The 23806-nt window shown below is 46.2% G+C and overlaps 1 protein-coding gene across 2 annotated transcripts in view; it reads left to right on the top strand.

The window, feature by feature from the left end:
• The first annotated feature begins 4704 nt into the window (after positions 1–4704).
• STX1A (syntaxin 1A) overlaps positions 4705–23806 on the top strand; it is a 235776-nt gene continuing 216674 nt past the window's right edge. Inside the window, exon 1 of one of the 2 annotated variants that reach the window (XM_075335364.1) lies at positions 4705–5136. In XM_075335364.1, coding sequence (XP_075191479.1) covers positions 5107–5136 — 30 coding nt within the window. In that variant the 5' untranslated portion in view covers positions 4705–5106. The remainder of the gene's footprint in view (positions 5137–23806) is intronic. The other variant, XM_075335363.1, reaches the window with a different exon arrangement.

The raw sequence follows: 23806 nt of genomic DNA, 5'->3' as shown, positions 1-23806 counted from the left end.
GTCTTCAGATTACATAGCAAAAACCTGCTGACAGATTTACTATAATGTTTTCAAAAGGTTAAACAGTAAATAAACTTTCATTTAATTTTGGATATATTATGGGCCCTATTGTAGGTTGGTGGAGGTCTGAGTCCTGTGACCCCCACTGATCGCTAACCCAAGGGGCTGAAGAAATCAGTATGAGCAAAACCGAGTACCGACCATAGGGCTTTCTATTCAGCCCTTACATCACTTTGCTCGCACTCTGGACATAAAGAATAGGTTTCAAAGGGGGAAAAGGAATTTTTATTATACAATAAATTCAACTTAATATACCGTAAATAAGTCTAAATTGATATGAAAAATAAAAAGTATTAGGGAAAACAGTTATTATTGATTATGAAGGAATTATTGACAATGGGCTGCGGATTTGTTTCAATGCACATAAGGAGGAGGACACTGCAAACAATTCAGTTTAATCAAATGAAAGTGGAAAATTTACACAGAGATGTTTTGGTCATTTTACACGCGTACCCCAGCAGTTATCAGTGCTGGTGGTAGCTGGCAGCGGGAAATGTTCATTTCCGGAGCTGTCCCGTTTTCTGATAGCAGCCATAGCCGGGTTCTACAGATCTTACTCCTATTGATTAGAATGGGAGGTGAATGTGCTGGACCCGGTTGCTATCAGAAGACAGAGCAGCTTTGAAATTGAGCATTTCCGGCCGCCTACTGCCACCATCAGCACCGATAACAGCGGGGGTGCGGGGTGTCGGACCCTGGCCGATCAGACATTGATGACTTATCCTAAGGACAGGCCATCACTGTAAAGGTAGTGGACAACCCCTTATATTCACCAAATCTCTATGTAAGGTCTTTTTCTTTTGTCCAGTCCCAATAAATTAGGTCAGTCTAAAACTATTAAAGGAAATCTGTCACCAGGGTTTTGCCACCTAATCTGAGAGCAGCATAATGTAGGGGCAGAGATCCTGATTCCAGCGATGTGTCACTTACTGGGCTGCTTAGTGTAGTTTTGATAAAATCACTGTTTAATCAGCAGGAGATTATCATTAGAGGACTACATGGCGTGCTGCAGGTAGTCCAGCATATTCAGCAGCTCTGTGTAACTGCTAGATCTGCAGCAGAGAAAACATTGATTTTATGAAAATGACAGCAAACAGCTCAGTAAGTGACACATCACTGGAATCAGGGTCTCTGTCTCTACATTATGCTGCTCTCAGATGGGGGTGAAAAAACCTGCTGACAGATTCCCTTTAATAAATGTTTTTTATTTCATTCCATTTTAAAGCAAAATCCTTCAAGTCACTTCAACTCTTGCTATCTCCAATTTGATGCATATTGTTGATATGGTTTTCTATAGCAGTATATCCGCTATTTGCTATTTTTTTTTTAAACCATTTTTCTTGCACCCCAGAACACAAGATTTTACGTGAATGGTATATTGTTTCTTGTGATTAAACATGTGGCAGCAGATAGCATCACCCAAATAGATCCTGTACCTGTACATTCTGTATGCGGATGGATGGGAATATTCTTGTTATAGCTCAGTATACCTTTCAGATTCTCTTATTTCAGACCTGCAGTGAGATTTCCATGCAGAAATAACAGTGTTCAGCACCTTGGCCAGCACCAAGCTCTCACACTTTGCCAGCTCCTAGTTCTCAGCTCCTAGTTCTCAGCCTTGGTCAGCTCCTAGCTCTCAGCCGTGGTCAGCTCCTAGTTCTCAGCCTTGGTCAGCTCCTAGCTCTCAGTTGTGGTCAGCCCCTAGTTCTCAGCTTCTAGTTCTCAGCCTTGGTCAGCTCCTAACTCTCAGTCGTGGTCAGCTCCTGGTTCTCAGCCTTGGTTAGCTCCTCACTCTCAGCCTTGGTCAGCTCCTAGTTCTCAGCCTTGGTCAGCTCCTAGCTCTCAGTCGTGGTCAGCCCCTAGTTCTCAGCCTTGGTCAGCTCCTCGTTCTCAGCCTTGGTCAGGTCCTAGATCTCAGCCATGGTCAGCTCCTAGTTCTCAGCCTTGGTCAGCTCCTAGTTCTCAGCCTTGGTCAGCTCCTAGTTCTCAGCCTTGGTCAGCTCCTAGTCCTCAGCCTTGGTCAGCTCCTAGTTCTCAGCCTTGGTCAGCTCCTAGTTCTCAGCCTTCGTCAGCTCCTAGCTCTCAGCCTTCGTCAGCTCCTAGCTCTCAGCCTTCGTCAGCTCCTAGCTCTCAGCCTTGGTCAGCTGCTTGCTCTCAGCCATTTTCAGCTGCTAGCTCTCAGCCTTGGTCAGCTCCTAATTCTCAGCCTTGGTCAGCTCCTAGTTTTCAGCCTTGTTCATCTCCTAGTTCTCAGCATTGGTCAGCTCCTAGTTCTCAGCCTTGGTCAGCTCCTAGTTCTCAGCCTTGGTCAGCTCCTAGCTCTCAGCCTTGGTCAGCTCCTCGCTCTCAGCCTTGGTCAGCTCCTAGTTTTCAGCCTTGTTCATCTCCTAGTTCTCAGCATTGGTCAGCTCCTAGTTCTCAGCCTTGGTCAGCTCCTAGTTATCAGCCTTGGTCAGCTCCTAGCTCTCAGCCTTGGTCAGCTCCTAGTTCTCAGCCTTGGTCAGCTCCTAGCTCTCAGCCTTGGTCAGCTCCTCGCTCTCAGCCATGGTCAGCTCCTAGCTCTCAGCATTGGTCAGCTCCTCGCTCTCAGCCTTGGTCAGCTCCTCGCTCTCAGCCTTGGTCAGCTCCTCGTTCTCAGCCTTGGTCAGCTCCTCGCTCTCAGCCTTGGTCAGCTCCTACTTCTCAGCCTTGGTCAGCTCCTAGTTCTTAGCCTTGGTCAGCTCCTCGCTCTCAGCCTTGGTCAGCTCCTAGTTTTCAGCCTTGTTCATCTCCTAGTTCTCAGCCTTGGTCAGCTCCTCGCTCTCAGCCATGGTCAGATCCTAGCTCTCAGCATTGGTCAGCTCCTCGCTCTCAGCCTTGGTCAGCTCCTCGCTCTCAGCCTTGGTCAGCTCCTCGTTCTCAGCCTTTGTCAGCTCCTCACTCTCAGCCTTGGTCAGCTCCTACTTCTCAGCCTTGGTCAGCTCCTAGTTCTCAGCCTTGGTCAGCTCCTCGCTCTCAGCCTTGGTCAGCTCCTAGTTCTCAGCCTTGGTCAGCTCCTAGCTCTCAGCCTTGGTCAGCTCCTAGTTCTCAGCCTTGGTCAGCTCCTCGCTCTCAGCCTTGGTCAGCTCCTAGCTCTCAGCCTTGGTCAGCTCCTAGCTCTCAGCCTTGGTCAGCTCCTAGTTCTCAGCCTTGGTCAGCTCCTCGCTCTCAGCCTTGGTCAGCTCCTAGTTCTCAGCCTTGGTCAGCTCCTAGCTCTCAGCCTTGGTCAGCTCCTAGCTCTCAGCCTTGGTCAGCTCCTAGCTCTCAGCCTTGGTCAGCTCCTAGCTCTCAGCCTTGGTCAGCTCCTAGCTCTCAGCCTTGGTCAGCTCCTAGCTCTCAGCCTTGGTCAGCTCCTAGTTCTCAGCCTTGGTCAGCTCCTAGCTCTCAGCCTTGGTCAGCTCCTAGTTCTCAGCCTTGGTCAGCTCCTCGCTCTCAGCCTTGGTCAGCTCCTAGCTCTCAGCCTTGGTCAGCTCCTAGCTCTCAGCCTTGGTCAGCTCCTAGTTCTCAGCCTTGGTCAGCTCCTCGCTCTCAGCCTTGGTCAGCTCCTAGCTCTCAGCCTTGGTCAGCTCCTAGCTCTCAGCCTTGGTCAGCTCCTAGTTCTCAGCCTTGGTCAGCTCCTAGCTCTCAGCCTTGGTCAGCTCCTAGCTCTCAGCCTTGGTCAGCTCCTAGCTCTCAGCCTTGGTCAGCTCCTAGTTCTCAGTCTTGGTCAGCTCCTAGCTCTCAGCCTTGGTCAGCTCCTAGTTCTCAGCCTTGGTCAGCTCCTAGCTCTCTGCCTTAGTCAGCTCCTAGCTCTCAGCCTTGGTCAGCTCCTAGTTCTCAGCCTTAGTCAGCTCCTAGCTCTCAGCCTTGGTTAGCTCCTAGCTTTCAGCCTTGGTCAGCTCCTAGCTCTCAGCCTTGGTCAGCTCCTAGTTCTCAGCATTGGTCAGCTCCTCGCTCTCAGCCTTGGTCAGCTCCTAGTTCTCAGCCTTGGTCAGCTCCTAGCTCTCAGCCTTGGTCAGCTCCTAGTTCTCAGCCTTGGTCAGCTCCTCGCTCTCAGCCTTGGTCAGCTCCTAGCTCTCAGCCTTGGTCAGCTCCTAGCTCTCAGCCTTGGTCAGCTCCTAGTTCTCAGCCTTGGTCAGCTCCTCGCTCTCAGCCTTGGTCAGCTCCTAGCTCTCAGCCTTGGTCAGCTCCTAGCTCTCAGCCTTGGTCAGCTCCTAGTTCTCAGCCTTGGTCAGCTCCTAGCTCTCAGCCTTGGTCAGCTCCTAGCTCTCAGCCTTGGTCAGCTCCTAGCTCTCAGCCTTGGTCAGCTCCTAGTTCTCAGTCTTGGTCAGCTCCTAGCTCTCAGCCTTGGTCAGCTCCTAGTTCTCAGCCTTGGTCAGCTCCTAGTTCTCAGCCTTAGTCAGCTCCTAGCTCTCAGCCTTGGTCAGCTCCTAGCTCTCAGCCTTGGTCAGCTCCTAGTTCTCAGCCTTGGTCAGCTCCTAGTTCTCAGCCTTAGTCAGCTCCTAGCTCTCAGCCTTGGTCAGCTCCTAGCTCTCAGCCTTGGTCAGCTCCTCGCTCTCCCCCTGCACTCACCAGGGTAGTGAGTTCTCCTAATCAGGTCCTGTGCACACGATTCAGAGGGATCAGTTATTGGAAACACTGTTGCTCACACAACAGCAGATGCCCCACCTCTACCCACAATCCCCTGACTGAGAGGAAGATAGGGGAGGATGTGATCGCAGGAGAGCACAGTGCTCAGGATGTGATTGCTGCAAGGACTCAGCTTTGTGCTAGGAGAGCAGAGGGGCAGCATGCCTGACAACCATCTGTAGCAATCTGATCCACTCCAGATATTGGCCATTAGAATGTACAGGCAGCCTGTCTGACAGATCAGATCGCTGAGAAGCCTAGAGTATATACAGAGAGCTGAGAGTCCACACTGACCTATATTTCTCTATAGGATGTACATACAGTGTGACCCATAGACACCGAGTCATCCAGCCCCAGTGAGGAGAGATCTGTCACCCATCGTCTCTGATCAGATTGTCCGATATCCTCTGAGGGGTGAGGATGAAGGATCGCACCCGGGAGCTGCGTGCTGTGAGTATCTCTCCTGCTTATTCTGTACTTGTTGCATACAGGAGGTGCCCAGACATGTTGGCATGGGTGAATGCCCGAAGAGCATTGTATCATCTCCAGATAACATTGTATCATCTCCAGATAACATTGTATCATCTCCAGATAACATTGTATCATCTCCAGATAACATTGTATCATCTCCAGATAACATTGTATCATCTCCAGATAACATTGTATCATCTCCAGATACAAGTTGTTGTGTATTTTTCATGGTTGTGGATAAATATTTGATTTTCGGGCTGTGTCCTCTGCACATGACATGGTCTGTTCCCTTAGGTGATCGTGCCATGATGAGTAGAGCTGCTGGAAATGTGGGACCAGAGGATTTTATGGATGAATTTTATTATTTTATTGTATATAATTGTGACAAATATCAGAATAAGATGAGAAGTGACTTATTGGTGAATCCTGGGCGGCTGTCACCTGTGGCTGGGGCTGGCCTAGGGAAAAACACAATAAAATTGGCAAAACCTCCCTATTGCCATACACCCATGCCAGTATGTGCCCATCAGACAGTGCCATCTATTAAATAAGGACCAGCGGGGCGTTAACAGGGACTTTACTACACTTCAGTGTCCTTCTAACTTAAATCTGCTATGTTCTATTCTTTTATCTGTATATATTGTATCGCACACCCCTGTGTATATATGCTGCACACCCCTGTGTATGTATGTTGCACACCCCTGTGTATATATGTTGCACACCCCTGTGTATATATGTTGCACACCCCTGTGTATATATATTGCACACCCCTGTGTATATATGCTGCACACCCCTGTGTATATATGCTGCACACCCCTGTGTATATATGTTGCACACCCCTGTGTATATATGCTGCACACCCCTGTGTATATATGTTGCACACCCCTGTGTATATATGCTGCACACCCCTGTGTATATATGTGGCACACCCCTGTGTATATATGCTGCACACCCCTGTGTATATATGCTGCACACCCCTGTGTATATATGCTGCACACCCCTGTGTATATATGCTGCACACCCCTGTGTATATATGCTGCACACCCCTGTGTATATATGTTGCACACCCCTGTGTATATATGCTGCACACCCCTGTGTATATATGTTGCACACCCCTGTGTATATATGTTGCACACCCCTGTGTATATATATTGCACACCCCTGTGTATATATGCTGCACACCCCTGTGTATATATGCTGCACACCCCTGTGTATATATGTTGCACACCCCTGTGTATATATGTTGCACACCCCTGTGTATATATGTTGCACACCCCTGTGTATATATATTGCACACCCCTGTGTATATATGCTGCACACCCCTGTGTATATATGCTGCACACCCCTGTGTATATATGTTGCACACCCCTGTGTATATATGCTGCACACCCCTGTGTATATATGTTGCACACCCCTGTGTATATATGCTGCACACCCCTGTGTATATATGCTGCACACCCCTGTGTATATATGCTGCACACCCCTGTGTATATATGCTGCACACCCCTGTGTATATATGTTGCACACCCCTGTGTATATATGTTGCACACCCCTGTGTATATATGTTGCACACCCCTGTGTATATATGTTGCACACACCCTGTGTATATATGTTGCACACCCCTGTGTATATATGTTGCACACCCCTGTGTATTCTATGCTGGACACCCCTGTGTATATATGCTGCACACCCCTGTGTATGTATGTTGCACACCCCTGTGTATATATGTTGCACACACCTGTGTATTCTATGCTGGACACCCCTGTGTATATATGCTGGACACCCCTTTGTATATATGTTGCACACCCCTGTGTATATATGTTGCACACCCCTGTGTATATATGTTGCACACACCTGTGTATTCTATGCTGGACACCCCTGTGTATATATGCTGGACACCCCTTTGTATATGTGTTGCACACCCCTGTGTATATATGTTGCACACCCCTGTGTATATATGCTGCACACCCCTGTGTATATATGCTGCACACCCCTGTGTATATATGTTGCACACCCCTGTGTATATATGCTTCACACCCCTGTGTATATATGCTGCACACCCCTGTGTATATATGTTGCACACCCCTGTGTATATGTGTTGCACACCCCTGTGTATATATGTTGCACACCCCTGTGTATATATGCTGCACACCCCTGTGTATATATGCTGCACACCCCTGTGTATATATGTTGCACACCCCTGTGTATATATGTTGCACACCCCTGTGTATATATGCTGCACACCCCTGTGTATATATGTTGCACACCCCTGTGTATATGTGTTGCACACCCCTGTGTATATATGTTGCACACCCCTGTGTATATATGCTGCACACCCCTGTGTATATATGCTGCACACCCCTGTGTATATATGTTGCACACCCCTGTGTATATATGTTGCACACCCCTGTGTATATATGTTGCACACCCCTGTGTATATATGCTGCACACCCCTGTGTATATATGTTGCACACCCCTGTGTATATATGCTGCACACCCCTGTGTATATATGTTGCACACCCCTGTGTATATATGCTGCACACCCCTGTGTATATATGTTGCACACCCCTGTGTATATATGTTGCACACCCCTGTGTATATATGTTGCACACCCCTGTGTATATATGTTGCACACCCCTGTGTATATATGTTGCACACCCCTGTGTATATATGTTGCACACCCCTGTGTATATATGTTGCACACCCCTGTGTATATATGTTGCACACCCCTGTGTATATATGTTGCACACCCCTGTGTATATATGTTGCACACCCCTGTGTATATATGTTGCACACCCCTGTGTATATATGTTGCACACCCCTGTGTATATATGTTGCACACCCCTGTGTATATATGTTGCACACCCCTGTGTATATATGTTGCACACCCCTGTGTATATATGCTGCACACCCCTGTGTATATATGTTGCACACCCCTGTGTATATATGTTGCACACCCCTGTGTATATATGTTGCACACCCCTGTGTATATATGTTGCACACCCCTGTGTATATATGTTGCACACCCCTGTGTATATATGTTGCACACCCCTGTGTATATATTTTTTTGTCTGTCATCTATCAATGGCATTATCTAGCCATTCAGATTTGTTAGGTCAAATAGTGGCATCTGACGCAGTGCTGGGGGGCATCTAGCAATGGAAGGGTTAAATTGCTCCATCCCAGGCTGCTGGCTCATTAGCAGCGTTCCAGATCATCAGCTTTATATGAAGTATCACCTTTAAATATCCCTTCTATATTCAGCTCTGCTGCCTGATGTGCGGCGCTGGGCTCTGCTATGCTGTGTACATTGCTGTCAGGGTAGTCGCCTCCATTGTCAGTGTCGCTGCTGCTTGCAGAACAGCATAACCTATAATTACAGTGTAACAGATGCCTGTTGCTTAAAACTAGCTCTCAATTAGTGTTTTGAAGTCTCGAGTAGGTTACATATCAGTTAGTAGCCATATGCCGTTCCCTAAGACGTCGCCCAACTACAACATCCAGCAAGCCCTGAGACATGGACAGATAAGGCATGCTGGGAGCTGTAGTTCTTACACAGACACAGCGCCTTTCAGACTAATAAAAAGCTGCTCATTGTAATAATAGGATATCCAAATATTAGCCTACATAGTCCACAGACACATAAGTGTGCAAAACGCTCCATTCTCCGCCCTTTGTCATTCTTACATGCTCTTCTTAAAGGGAATCTGTCACCAGATTTTTGCTTGTGCCACCGTAGGGGCAGAGATCCTAATTCCAGTGATGTGTCATTTACTGGCTGCTTAGTTTAGTTTTGTTTAATCAGCAGGAGATTATCATTAGAGGACTACTTGGCGTGCTGCAGGTAGTCCAGCATATTCATGAGCTCTGTATAAGGGGACGGTTCCACTTGCGATTTGCACGTACGAGTGCAATCCAATAAAACATCGAATTGCTCTCACTCTAGTGCAATACTATGGGGCAATGTCCATCTGCAATTCATTTCTTGTGCCATAGCTGCATGCGGCATAGATCACAGCATGCTGCGTTTGGCAGCGAGTCTCAAATCATGCACCTCCCATACAAGTCTATGGGAGCTTATGAAACATTGCACTGCACTCGCATGTAATCCGAGTGCAGTACGATGTACTCAGAGACAGGCTGTGGAGGGGATGGGGAGAAAGTGCTGCCTCCCTCTTCCCAGCATCACAGTCGCATGACGCTCGTAGCAGAGGGTCATTAGCATATCGGTTCGATGCTCTCACATCAGAAGCTATGCGCAGGTAAAACTGTGCCCTAACTACTAGATCTGCAGCAGAGAAAACATTGATTTTATCAAAATGATAGCAAACAGCTCAGTAAGTGACACATCACTGGAATCAGGGTCTCTATCTCTACATTTTGCTGCTGTCAGATGAAGGAGCAAAAACCTGGTGACAGATTCCCTTTAATAAATGTTTTTTTACTTCATTCCATTTTAAAGCAAAAGTCTTCAAGTCACAAGTGGAAATATCCAAACCTACATTCATCAGTCTTATGGCGGCCTTCCCAAACTTCATAGAATCATATATGGTCGGGTTGTAAGGGACCTCCTGGTCCAATATTTGACCCAAAAGTTCATTAACCTGAAACATATTTTTATAATAATTTATTCACTTATATAGCGCTATTAATTTTGCAGCGCTTTACATACAGCAGCATCACTGTCCCCATTGGGGCTCACAATCTAAATTCCCTATCTGTATGTCTTTAGAGTGTGGGAGGAAATCGAGAACCCGGAGGAAACCCACGCAAACACGGGGAGAACATACAAACTCCTTGCAGATGGTGTCCTTGGTGGGATTTGAACCCAGGACCCCAGTGCTGCAAGACTGCAATGCTAACCACTGAGCCACCATTTTTAGCCTCATTTTTCAAAAATGTTCCATTATTCTTTTGATCTAAATCCTAAACCATCCTCCGTCCCCTGCCCGGCTGGTCCTCAGGCTACTGAATGCCCGTGTTTTATATGGGGTTTTCGTCATAGCTGGTACTGGTGAAAAAAAATGAGATCCCAAAGTGCAAGTGAATGCCAAGTGCACTGGTAATTCTCCACCGCAGCCTTCTGCCCACATGACTTCTATAGATTTACAATCCCCTAGCAATACCATCTGCGCCGTGCATCCCCCTCCCTGTGAAATGGCAGCGCAGTGTTTGCCTGTATCTGTGATTACACAGCAGAGCCGCGTTACAGCACTCCGGGTGTATGGATCGCCTGCTGCTACGTCTGTATATTGGGCTTTATACGTACAATGTGTCACAGGCATAAAAGTTGCAGACAGACCCCGAGTCAGGGCTGTCATGGGGGCTATTAGCAGTGCCGAATCCTGGCTCTTACATGCGAGTCACGCCTGTGCACTGCAGGCAGTATAAATGCCGGATTGCTGTCACATTAGAGCGGATATGCTCTCTGAACAGTGCATACATTGTTCCCTAAGCTCATCCGATTCTATGTGAGCACCGCTCTGCATTTACATTGCTGGTGAAAGCTTAACCAGAACATTAATGCAAAGTCCGTGGCGGCTCTCAACGCCTTCACAACATTGAATTTGCCATTTAAAATAATAATAAACTGTTCCTTCTACTCTTCTTTACCTAACTAGGAAATATTTAGAATTTCATTTCTTATCATTTATTATTGAATTTTTTTACAAATGCAAAACATCATCGAGCCAATGCAATATCTTTACAAATATAGCGAAGAAAAGATTAGAGATGGACCATATAGCTTTGCAGTAGTACCAGAAAATGACTTAAAGGGGTTGTCCACTTATTTTACATTGATGGACTATCCTTAGGATAGGTCATCAATGTCTGTTCGGCCGGGGTCCGACACCCAGCACGCACGCTGATTAGTTGTTCTCAGTGGTGGAAGGCTGCCAGAAATGCTCGGTTCTGTAGCTGCTCCGTCAATATTGCGCCTGGGTATTGCACATCCGCCTTCCATTCAGATCAATGGGAGGCAAATGTGCAGAACCGAACCGCTATCAGAAGAGGGAGCAGCTCCAGAACAGCTCCGGTGGCACCAAGAACAGCTGATCGGCGGGGGTGCCGAGAATCGATCAGACATTGATGACCAATCCTAAGAATAGGATCTGACAAGTTAGGGAAGAGAGGCTATACCACCAGCATAGGACAACATACAAGAAGGTGGAAGGAATGCCTTAAAGCTAGGGAAAGGGGGAAGTGGTGACCAACCTACAGCTGGTCCCTGGGGTCTCTCACGACCCTAGATAGGTTTCTCACCTATGCCCTGAGCCAGATACCTGACCCTAGGTATCCCTAGTGCTGGATGAGCTCTTCGTCAACTCCACTTAATAGTAAGGGTCCCGTTACACGTAGCGGCGTTCCAGCGATCCCGACAACGATACGACCTGGTCAGGATCGCTGGTACTTCGCTATATGGTCGCTAATGAGCTGGAAAACAGGCAGATCTAATTAAGGACACAGCAACGATACGGCAATCCATATAACGACCTCTGCGGTCGTTGGGACCCTATCACGCAGGAGCTATTCTGACGACTCAGACCTCGATAGAGGCGTAGTGTTTCTACCCAGACGTGACAACGAAGGTCGCTCATCGTTGTTATGTCGTCAAACACAGCGATGCATGCTGCCCAGCAGGACACCACCGATCACAAAAATGAACCAGGATGTTCAGGTACGGCAATATCGCAGCGGGGGGGGGGGGCGTTCGCTGCTATGTGTCACACGTAGCGAGATCGCCAGCGAGGTCGCTGTTGCATCACAAAACCTGTGACATTTCAAACGACATCACTATGTGTAACATGGCCTTAAAGGAAGACACAAGGGAACAATACAGCGGAAACATGACTGCAATCACCAGAGCCCTGGTAGATAGCAAAAGACAAACACTTATCTAAGCAACAGCAACTACAGAAGTCTCAGACGCACCAGAAGACCTCTTCAGAGCTCAGCAAGGAAGAAATTATAAACTGCACCCAAACCACCCCAGGGGGTGAGGTTAATAAAGGAAGTCAGAGGATACCAACTGCTATGAAGGACTGACAGATTCCAGGGTCCTAGAGTCCAGTAGCTTCGGAAACAGAGAACTGTCAGATAACAACACGTGCTGCCAATATCTGGGATTTTCTAGCACTCGCTGCCACTGGATTGTCAGCTGACCGTGACATATCCGTGACAGGCCATGACACATCCGTCACACCATCAGTGTAAAAATAGCGGCTAGTGTCTTTAATTCAGAAAAACAAATTCAAACATTAAAGTGAGATAATACAACACAAAACACAAAAAAAAGAAATATAAAAAGGGGTATATTTAGAATTCGAAACAGTCTTCATGGTTGTTACATATAAATGAAGCAGAGCTAAATCCATTCTTTTACCGTACTTCTTGGGGCACTTTGTCAATGGCTTTCCATATGGGGAGTAAAATACATTTGGAAAGGTTGGGTTTTACTCTAAAAGTTGGTATCTGCTTCATCGTTTCCCCAGCCAGATCTTAGTTTTTGGCTTGCAGTCACAATATAATTTTGCGCACCACAATGTGCATCGAATAATAAATCAAATAAGAAAATAGATATACATACAAACACACCACAAACTCAGCACTGCTACAACCTCATAAGTATATTATAATAACAAAAACTGAGCTATAAATAGGTAAACCTTCTTCAACATCGGCCTAATAAGACAATATCCAGCCCCAGATAATAACCTCACTCCCGCTCGCTCTGTACACTAATTAGGGTATATCTGCATACCCAGCATATTCTTCATAGGGGCCGCTCCGCCTGTAGATGTAATGTAGCTGACCTTGTTTAAGTGACTGTACTGAGCTTTATGCAGGCTTATTTGTTAGCTCTTATTATACCATGGGGTTTTGTTAATACTATGGTGTCATGTAACGGCCATGGAAATATATTAATTTAATATTCAAGCATACACTTGGGAAGGGATACACAGCTTCTGGGTTACTTGTACATTGCACAAATTGTGCACTGGTGTTTATTGAATTGCAAGCATTCATTGTGGTTATTTTGCAATAGACTGTATTGGTCAAAAGGTTGGAGACATTTGCTTATGTAATAGTTTCCCTATTCATTTTCTAATGTGCACATTGTAAAATCAGACTGAAGACGGCAAAACCACAAAGGTGCTGTCACGTCCGCAGGTTATATCTCGTATTGGAGTGGTTTTACTTTCTTTTGATGCTGAAGGGGTTAAGGACTTTTTACCTGCTAGCTGAGATTACTCTTAACCTTAGGATACAGTTCCACTTGCGTTTTGCACGGACGAGTTAGGCCAATAAAAAATAGGATTGCTCTCACTGTAGTACAAAACTATAGGGTAGTGTCCATCTGTGATTGATTTCTCATGCCATAGCGGCATGCAGAATGAATTGCAGCATGCTGTATTTGGCAGCGAGTCTCGCCTCACACGCACCCATACAAGTCTATGGGAGCGTTTGAAACATTGCACTGCACTCGCATGTCATTCGACTGTGGTGCAATGTACGCAGAGACAAGTAGCGGAGGAGATGGGGAGAAAGTGCTCCCCCCTCTTCTCCGCAGCTGTGATCGCATCACAGTCTCATGACCCTCGGTTGACGCTTGTAACAGAGGTACATTAGCATGTCGCTTCCGAAGCTCTCACATCGGAAGCTATGCACAAGTGGAACCATACACTTAATCACTGCTGCAGCATTTTGTCATCATGCCCTTTTGCTATATATACCCACTCCTGGCTTTACTCCATGCCGGTGATAGATATTCTCTATATTGACCAAATTAAAGGATATTGTCTCTGCATAGCTGTGATGTCGTTTCAGTTGAGCTGCAAAGTTTCCTGCTGAAGAAAGTAAGGAGTGTTTTTTTTGTGTCTTTCCCCACCCATTTGGCTGACCTACCTTGTGTTTTTTTTATTGTAGTAGTGGGACTAGTGTCCCACTGGCCATTACCCTAGTCAGGGTAAGTTGAGGGTCAGTGAGGGCCTAGGCATGTGACAGCATACAGGGGGAAGGACCCATCTAGGGTTGTTAGGGAATGCAAGGTCAGCCAGAGGTGAGTATGAAATGGTCCCTCTCCCTATCTCCAGGGCCTTCCTTTACATCTTCCCTGGTTTTCCCTCTGTGTTGCACCGCACGCCGGGCGTTACTTCGCCCCTGTGTGACAGGTACATATATGGAAACAATAAGTAAACAAAAATGAGAAACAAACCAGAATATGTGTTGAACCCTACATTCCTTAACCCCTTTTGCTGTGATGACAGCTTTACACAGCTCTGGCATTCTCACACTCACCATCAGCAGGTAGTGTCCTGGAATGGCTTCCAATGGACAGGTACGCCTCATCAAGAGTTAATTTGTAAAATTACTTCAGAAAGAGTTTGCGATAATTAGGTGTGCTTTTTAGAGGTAATGTTGTTACACAAGTCGATACATTGCTTTGCCTTATTCTACAACTGTTCATAGGCAGAATATGGCAAGACCGCTCAACTAAGGCTACTTTCACACTTGCGTTCAGCGCAGTCCGTCACTATGGAGAATAGCGCAGTCCGTTAAGAAACTGCGCTATTCTACATAGACTTGTATGGACGACGCACTGTAACTCAAGTGTCAGCGTTGCATCCGCTGGACGACGCAGCATCGTTATTTTGACACTGCGCCGGGCGGATGGAACGCTGCATGTAACGTTTTTTTGAGCAGCGGAAACCTTTATTTTTCACTGCGCATGCTCTCTTTTTTTTTTTAAATCACAAACTTTATTTTATTTCTCGGTGGCCGAACGTTCAGCTGAGCAATCGGCCGCCGGCATGTCAGGGCACTCAGCTGAGCAATCGGCCGCCGGCATGTCAGGGCACTCAGCTGAGCGCTCGGCCGCCGGCATGTCAGGGCACTCAGCTGAGCGCTCGGCCGCCGGCATGTCAGGGCACTCAGCTGAGTGCTCGGCCGCCGGCATGTCAGGGCACTCAGCTGATCGCTCGGCCGCCAGCATGTCAGGGCACTGAGCTGAGCGCTCGGCCGCCAGCATGTCAGGGCACTCAGCTGAGCGCTCGGCCACCGGCATGTCAGGGCAGTCAGCTGATCGCCCGGCCGCCCGCATGCTATAGCGCTCAGATGAGCGCTCGGCCGCCGCATGTGAGAGCGCTCGGCCGCCGGCTATTAAGAGCGATCAGCTGATCGTTCACAATAGTCGGCTGACGGTACTGTAAAGAAGAAAAAAATAAATAAATAAATAAATAACGCTTTCCGTTATTTTGTACGATCCGTAGCATTGCTTTGTGCCACTATATGCAACGCATCCGTTGCATCCGTCACACAACGCAATGCTACGGAAGCCGTCCAACGCAAGTGTGAAACTAGCCTTAGTAAAGAGAAATGACAATGCATCATTAATTTCAAACGTGAAGGTAAATAAGGAAAATTGCTAGAACCTTGACGCTATCCTCAAGTACAGTCATGAAAACCATCACTCGCTATGATAAAACTGATTCTCATGAGGATTACCCCAGAAAAGGAAGACCAAGAATTACCCAGAGGATAAAAAGATCACAAATTGACAGCACCTCGGATAACAGCCCACATAAATGATGCACAGATGTTTTAACTTAAAAGTGAACCTGTTACCAGGATTTTTCCTTATGAGCTGCAGCCACCACCTATGAACTCTTATATACAGCATTCCAGAGTACTGTATATAAGAGCTCAGGCCACTCTGTATAACGTAAAAAACACCTTTATAATACTCACCTAGGGAGCTGTGAAGTCTGATGGGTGTCGCTGCTTTTTCTCGGTCCGCCACCTCTTCTCTTCTTGCGATTGCCGCCCTCCTGTCCATCCTCGAGTGCAAGACGCGTCCTGCATCATTCACAGAGAGGCCTCCATTGCGCTCCTCTACATACACACTTTGACCTGCCTGGTTGAGGGCAGATCAAAGTACTGTAGTGCGCATGTGCAGGCGGTCTTTGACCTTTTCTTGCGCTTGCACATTAAAGTACTTTGCTCTGCCTTCAGCCAGGCAGATCAAAGTGCGCCAGCGCAGTAGGTCGATGGAGGCATCTTTGTGAATGATGCAGGGCATGTAATACCGATGGGGCTGAGCAGGAGGACAGCGGTCCATCAAGATGGAGGAGGCGCCAGTCCGAGAGCAGCGACAGCCATCAGACCGGATCGCCCCCTCGGTGAGTATTATAAAGGTGTTTTTTATATTCTACAGCTCTTATATATAGTATTCTAGAATGCTGTATATAAGGGATTACTGGTGGTGGCCGCAGCTCTAAGGGAAAAACATGGTAAAAGGTTCCCATTAACAGTCCAAAAGAGACTGCAACAAGCAATCCTTTATGGTCAAATTGCTGTAAAGAAGTCACTACTGAGAGCCACAACCTACAAGAAGAAAGTTGTCTAAGGCAATCAATACAAGGACTTGACATTAGATCAGTGGAACTCTATGCTGTGGTCGATGAGTCAAAGAGATTTTTGGCATCAACTGTCATGTCTTTGTTAAACACACAAAAGGTGAGCTGTTGATTTCTACATACGTGGTACCCACCATGCTGTATGGATGAAGAGGAGTGATGGTGGGGGGCTTCACTGGTGACAATGTTGGTTATTTATTCCAAATTTAAGGCACTCTTTCCCAGCATGGCTACCACATCATTCTGCATTGTCCTCAAGTTTGCACTTAAAGGGACCATAATTTGTGTTGAAACAGGACAGTGACCCAAAATACACCACAAAGGTATGTCATGGTTATGTGACCAAGAAGAAGCGGGAAGGAGTGCTCCATCACATGACATGGCTTCTACAATTTCTTGACCTCAAGCCAATTGAAATGGTTTGGGATGAGTTGAATCACTTAGCCAGCGCTTAATACCTTGAGGAACTCCTTAAAAACTGTTGAAAAGCTATTCCAGATGACTATCTGGTGAAATTGCTTGAGAGAATGCCAAGGGTGTGTAAAGTTATCATCAGCATAAAAAAGGGGTCCTTTGAAGAATCTAAGGTTTGTAACACATATTCTGGTTAGTTTCACGTTTTTGTTCTCCTTGTTTCCATCTATTTGTGTATTTTTTGCTGCCCTCAGTCTTAATCTAAATTGTGCACTTTCTAATAAGAACAAGGAAACCATCGCATGAACAGAAGTACATTGACCAGAGCTGTGTATTACATCATTTCAATGCAGACAACAGCAATCTGCAGTTTGTACAATCTACAAATATCCCAAAAGCCGTATAACCCATCCCAACTGTATACTTGAATATTAAATCTATTTCCAAGGCCTTTACATATCTGGAATAGCAAGTAGATAAAATATATTATTATTTTACCCAGGTAGCTAGATAGAATGAAAGCAAAACAAGGCACGACCTGAAGCCATTTCACCGCTCTCTTATTTACTAATGCTTGTGGAAGAATATTCATCCATTTTACTATCTGCCTTGCTTCTGGGATCTCTCCTTCCTCCCTAGAATGCTTCTCATAGATAAAAGGTTGCCATCTGTATTCAATATGTTTAATATTTATTTTTTAATGAAATATACCTTTTAATTTAGATTAGATAAATTAGATGTATATGATCAAATGAGTTGTTGCATGAGGTTGGGCTCACATGTTGGAGCTATGGGGTGGTAGCGTTCCACATGACCAAGAAAACTGCAAGCAATGTACAAGGGATTGCCTGGGATCCCCATAAAGTACAGTTGAGTCACACTGAGTGTATGTGCTTCACCTGTACTTTTTGTGAAATTGCCACAGTTTGTGGTAAACAACCCAATTTTGCCACTTACTGCTTGGGCACACTGTGAACAAAGAAAAGCTTTTGCTCTGGTGGATTTAAAGGGAACCTGTCCTCAGATTTAGCTCCTATACCATGGCTCTACCATTGTAGAATGCTGTGTATAAGAGCCCAAGCCGCTCCGTATAACGTATAAAACACCATTACTATACTTACCTAGGTGGCGGTCAGGTCCGACGGACGTTGCTGGTCTCTGTCCAGTGCCTCCTCTCTTCCTTCTATTGCCGTCCTCCTTCCCTGCTCTGTGTAGATAATGCTTTCTGCGTACTCCACACAGAGGCCTCTATTGCATTCCTGCGCACTCGCACTTCTCTCTGTCTGTTGTGGGCAGATCAAAGTATTGTATTGCGCATGAGCAGGCAGTCTTTGACCTTTCCTCACACCTGCACATTACAGTACTTTGCTCAGGTCTCAGCAGAGCAGATCAAAGTGCGCCTGCGCAGGACCTCAATGGATACCTCTGTGCAGAAGATGTTAGTCACATGGAGCTGGGAAGGAGGACGGCGATGGAAGGAAGAGAGGAGGCGCCGGACCAAGACCAGCGATGCCCATTGGACCTGACCGCCCCGCAGGCGAGTATAAAAAAAAGATGATTTTTTATGTTGTACACAGCAGCCTGGGCTTTTTTATAAAGTATTCTAGAATGTTGTATACATGGGATCACTGGTGGTGGCCACAGCTTATAGGGGACTAATCTGATGATAGGTTCCCTTTAACCCATGCATTTAGTGAATGACATGATCGACCATATATTTGTTTAGAGGGACCCTGGGCTCAAAAGCAGATCTTTTATAAAGAAAATATTGAGGTTACAGAATCAAAAGAGAAAATAGACTCAAAAAGTTTTTAAAATGATTTTTTTATTCATAGGAAATATTGGTTTGCCAGTTGGTTTCTCTGTTTTTTGTTTTATTTTTTTTTACCAGTAATGGAATTGACTTTGAATCGTCAAATATTCTGTTATTTGGTTCTTAAACATAATGTATATGACTGAGTGTGCAGAATTGAAGTATATGCATGAAGAATAGGATATCGGCCTTAAAGATTCCTTCACAAACTACAACGTTATCCCCTATTTACAGGATAGGGGATAACTTGCTGACAGCTAGGGAGAGAAACCACTGGGACACTGAGCAACCCCAAAATCGGGTCTCTGAAACCCTAAAAATAGGGTGTATGAGACTGACAGAGTCAAGAACAGCCGCCTTATCCAGAAGTGTCATTGACAGTGAATGGAGCAGAGATCAAGCATGCGCGCCTCTTCTCTATTCAAAGCAAGGCTGCATAGCCCCGTTCTCAGTGTTCTCGAACCTTGATCTTGGGATTATCATCAAGCTATCCTTTATTATTATTGCCCTTGTGATTTTGGGATAACCCTTTAAAGGGCACCTGTCATGTCCGATAATTCTATTAACCTGCAGATATATGAACGGCCCAGAAACACGAGTAGTGCAAAAAAAAAAAAAGTTTTTTAATAGAACAAATTGAACACTATTTCATATGATATGGCTAAGAAGCATGGAGTTGTGCATAAACAGGGAAAGTATTTCATGCATTTGACTGTCTTTTCCTACCGTATGTGCTAAGTAAAAGCATGTAACTGCATCATGGGAAGCTTGACAGAGCCATAAGAACAAGTTCCTAGAATGGAACTGAAGACCAATTACTTAGGGGTTAAATACAATATGCTAGACTGACATGGAGACCAGTTCCCAGCATGTTCCTGTCAACTTAACGCACGTTTCACCCTTTCTTCATCAGGGAAACCTGTCATGTCTAACAGCTCTATTAACTTGCAGATATAGGGTTAATCTGCAGGTTTATGGCATTATGAAGGTGCCCAACCACTGTATTGAAAGAGCTGCTCCAGCAGGGGATAATTGAACTTTCCTGGGCGCTGCCGGCTTTCAGGTGCACAGATGTGCTCAGAGCATTTACAGTTCCTGCTCACAGCATTGTTAGTGGTTGCTGTTAGCACAGCCCTGCACTGACTGACAGCCGCCTCTACAGTACATCAGTACAGAGTCAGCTGTCAGTCAGTACCGTGCTTAAAACCGCCATTCAAAGGACAGTGAGGGATTACCATTGTCACACCTATGTGACTGAAAGCCGGCGGCTCTTAGGAGTATAAAGTTTATATTCTCCCAGGTGTCGGACTGTCAGTGCAGCAACAAGGCACCTTCCTAATTCTATTAAGCAGATTAACCTTTTATGTGCAAGTTAATAGCGTTATTAGGAATAGGTTCCCTTTAAGCTTATTATGCTGTTGTGAACATTATTAATAAGTGATTCCGATATCATCCCCACATTTTAGGTATCACGTTTATTTTGCCATAGCTCATGCATAGTGCATTATGACATTATTATAGTATTTTTAACACAAAATGAAAAGTCATTATTCACATGGCCATTCAAGGAGAGTAAATCTCCTAAAAGTGGCAACTGTCACTTTAAGCACAATATAAACATACATTAGCTTGGATATTTGTATACATTAGCTGTTAGGGGATATTGGGAGGATACATCAAAGCCATATACTGTATGGGAGCAGGATCTAGATAACACCTGGCTCAGGTAAATTATGCACGGTCCACGCAGCTGTTGGAGATAAAAGCCATATTTGACTTGTTGGAGGGAGGGATAAAATAGATGATAAATAATAAAAGGAAAATGACCGGGGATACTGACTGAGTAGAAAATAAAAATAAAAACGCTTTCCTTTTATTTCATGTGAACACTATTATGCCACTTGTACTGTGTATTGATCCCTTTCCCATTACTTCAAATGGTCTCTATTTACTGTAAGAGATTTCGTACATTAGAAGGGCTCTGCTCTTTTTCACTGTGATACAATCAGTGATATACCGGTCCGTGTTCCTCCTGTTGCAGTGAAGATAAACTGAAATAATACATGTATTGAATATTATTGAATGGTCATGATGTAGACTTGTTAACCAGTCTCAACAGAGGAGACCTTAAGACTTCATCAGGATACATGTCAGATTCAGTCCATCAGCCATTCGAAATATTGAGAATGTGTATAAATACTGCCTCAGAGAGAGATGATCTATGTAATTAATTCCCATAAGTCTTCATTCTCGGAAAAGATGGACCAAGACTTACCATAGTTTTTCTTAAAAAATATAATTTTGGAAATATGTTTAAGGCCCCCTTCACACGTCCGTGATACACGTGCGTGTTTGGTCCGTTTCCGTATATACCGGAGACACGGCCAAACGTGCACCAATGTTAATCTATGATTGTGGTCACACGTCCGTTATTTCATTATGTCCGTGTGTGCGTGTCCGTGATCCGTATGTGTTTGCGTTTGGCACGGATGCATGTCCGTTATCTGCACGGAGCACGCACACGTGGACACAATGAAAGTCTATGGGTATGTGCACACACGTTAGTAAACACGTATGCATCTACCTATAGTCCGTGTCCGTTTGGTGTTTTTATTTCTAGTGATGTCGGCTATTCTTTCTATTTCTGTGTATGTCGGTCAATCTCCCTGAGTCCGTCGGTCAGTCTCTCTGTCTCTCTGTCGGTCTCTCTGTCTGTCTGTCCCTCTCTCACAGTCTGTCGGTCAGTTTCCCCCCCTCTCTCATACTTACCGTTCCCCGATCTCCGGCGCAGCGCTGCACGGCATTCACACTGCTGCGGCGGCTTTTACTATTTTGAAAAAGCCGGCCGCCCATTAAACAATCTCGTATTCCCTGCTTTCCCCGCCCACCGGCGCCTATGATTGGTTACAGTGAGACACGCCCCCACGCTGAGTGACAGGTGTCACACTGCACCCAATCACAGCAGCCGGTGGGCGTGTCTATACTGTGCAGTAAAATAAATAAATAAATAATTAAAAAAAAACGGCGTGCGGTTCCCCCAATTTTAATGCCAGCCAGATAAAGCCATACGGCTGAAGGCTGGTATTCTCAGGATGGGGAGCTCCACGTTATGGGGAGCCCCCCACCCTAACAATATCAGTCAGCAGCCGCCCAGAATTGCCGCATACATTATATGCGACAGTTCTGGGGCTGTACCCGGCTCTTCCCGATTTGCCCTGGTGCCGTTGGCAAATCGGGGTAATAAGGAGTTATTGGCAGCCCATAGCTGCCAATAAGTCCTAGATTAATCATGTCAGGCGTCTATGAGACACCTTCCATGATTAATCTGTAAGTGACAGTAAAAAAACACACACACCCGAAAAAATCCTTTATTTGAAATAAAAAACACACACAAATTCCCTCATTACCAATTTATTAACCCCGACAAACCCTCCATGTCCGGCGTACTCCACGGACCTCCAGCGTCGCGTCCAGCTCTGCTGCATGGAGGTGACAGGAGCAGCAGAAGACACCGCCGCTCCGGTCACCTCCACACAGCAAATGAGGTGAGTAGCGCGATCAGCTGCTGTCAGTCAGGTAACTCGCGGCCACCGCTGGATCCAGCGGTGGCCGCGGGTAACCTCAGTGACAGCAGCTGATCGCGCTACTCATCTCATTTGCTGTGTGGAGGTGACCGGAGCGGCGGTGTCTTCTGCTGCTCCTGTCACCTCCATGCAGCAGAGCTGGACGCGACGCTGGAGGTCCGTGGAGTACGCCGGACATGGAGGGTTTGTCGGGGTTAATAAATTGGTAATGAGGGAATTTGTGTGTGTTTTTTATTTCAAATAAAGGATTTTTTCGGGTGTGTGTGTTTTTTTACTGTCACTTACAGATTAATCATGGAAGGTGTCTCATAGACGCCTGACATGATTAATCTAGGACTTATTGGCAGCTATGGGCTGCCAATAACTCCTTATTACCCCGATTTGCCAACGGCACCAGGGCAAATCGGGAAGAGCCGGGTACAGCCCCAGAACTGTCGCATATAATGTATGCGGCAATTCTGGGCGGCTGCTGACTGATATTGTTAGGGTGGGGGGCTCCCCATAACGTGGAGCTCCCCATCCTGAGAATACCAGCCTTCAGCCGTATGGCTTTATCTGGCTGGCATTAAAATTGGGGGGAACCGCACGCCGTTTTTTTTTAATTATTTATTTATTTATTTTACTGCACAGTATAGACACGCCCACCGGCTGCTGTGATTGGGTGCAGTGTGACACCTGTCACTCAGCGTGGGGGCGTGTCTCACTGTAACCAATCATAGGCGCCGGTGGGCCGGGAAAGCAGGGAATACGAGATTGTTTAATGGGCGGCCGGCTTTTTCAAAATAGTAAAAGCCGCCGCAGCCGTGTGAATGCCGTGCAGCGCCGGTGATCGGGGATCGGTGAGTATGAGAGAGGGGGGGGACACTTCAGTCAATCGGGGGATTAGCGGTCACCGGTGAATCCTTCACAGGTGACCGCTAATCAGTACTCGACACAGACAGAGCCGCGGTATGAGGATGAAGTCGGGTGAAGTTCACCCGAGTTCATTCTCATCGCGCAACTCTGTCTGCTGTCAGCCGACATTTATAAACGACATTGTGCATCACACACACGGACATTACACACAGACATTACACGTACACATACACGTTAATTCCACACGCACACACGGACGTTCTGCACACAAACACGGCTAGCATACGCAATTCACACAGGTGCCACACGGACCATAAAAACGGACACAAAAACGGGACACGGACCCGAAAAACGGCCCGTAACACACGTGCGTGTTTTTCACGGACGTGTGAAGGGGGCCTAAAAGTTAGACTGTTTCTAAGTTCCAACAAAGTGAAAGAATTGAACAGAATGAACGATTTGGCTTATAGGATGACGTTATGTGCATAACGGTAGAGGCAGAGGTAAAAGTGCGGGCACGAGATTATGGGCGGGTACTTGGGTGACGCTGGTGATGACATTCACAG

The sequence above is a fragment of the Anomaloglossus baeobatrachus genome, chromosome 2 (genome assembly GCF_048569485.1).
Source record: "Anomaloglossus baeobatrachus isolate aAnoBae1 chromosome 2, aAnoBae1.hap1, whole genome shotgun sequence".
In the NCBI taxonomy this organism is placed as follows: Eukaryota; Metazoa; Chordata; class Amphibia; order Anura; family Aromobatidae; genus Anomaloglossus; species Anomaloglossus baeobatrachus.
The sequence above is the reverse complement of the archived record's forward strand: the minus strand, read 5'-3'. Positions and strand labels throughout refer to the sequence as shown.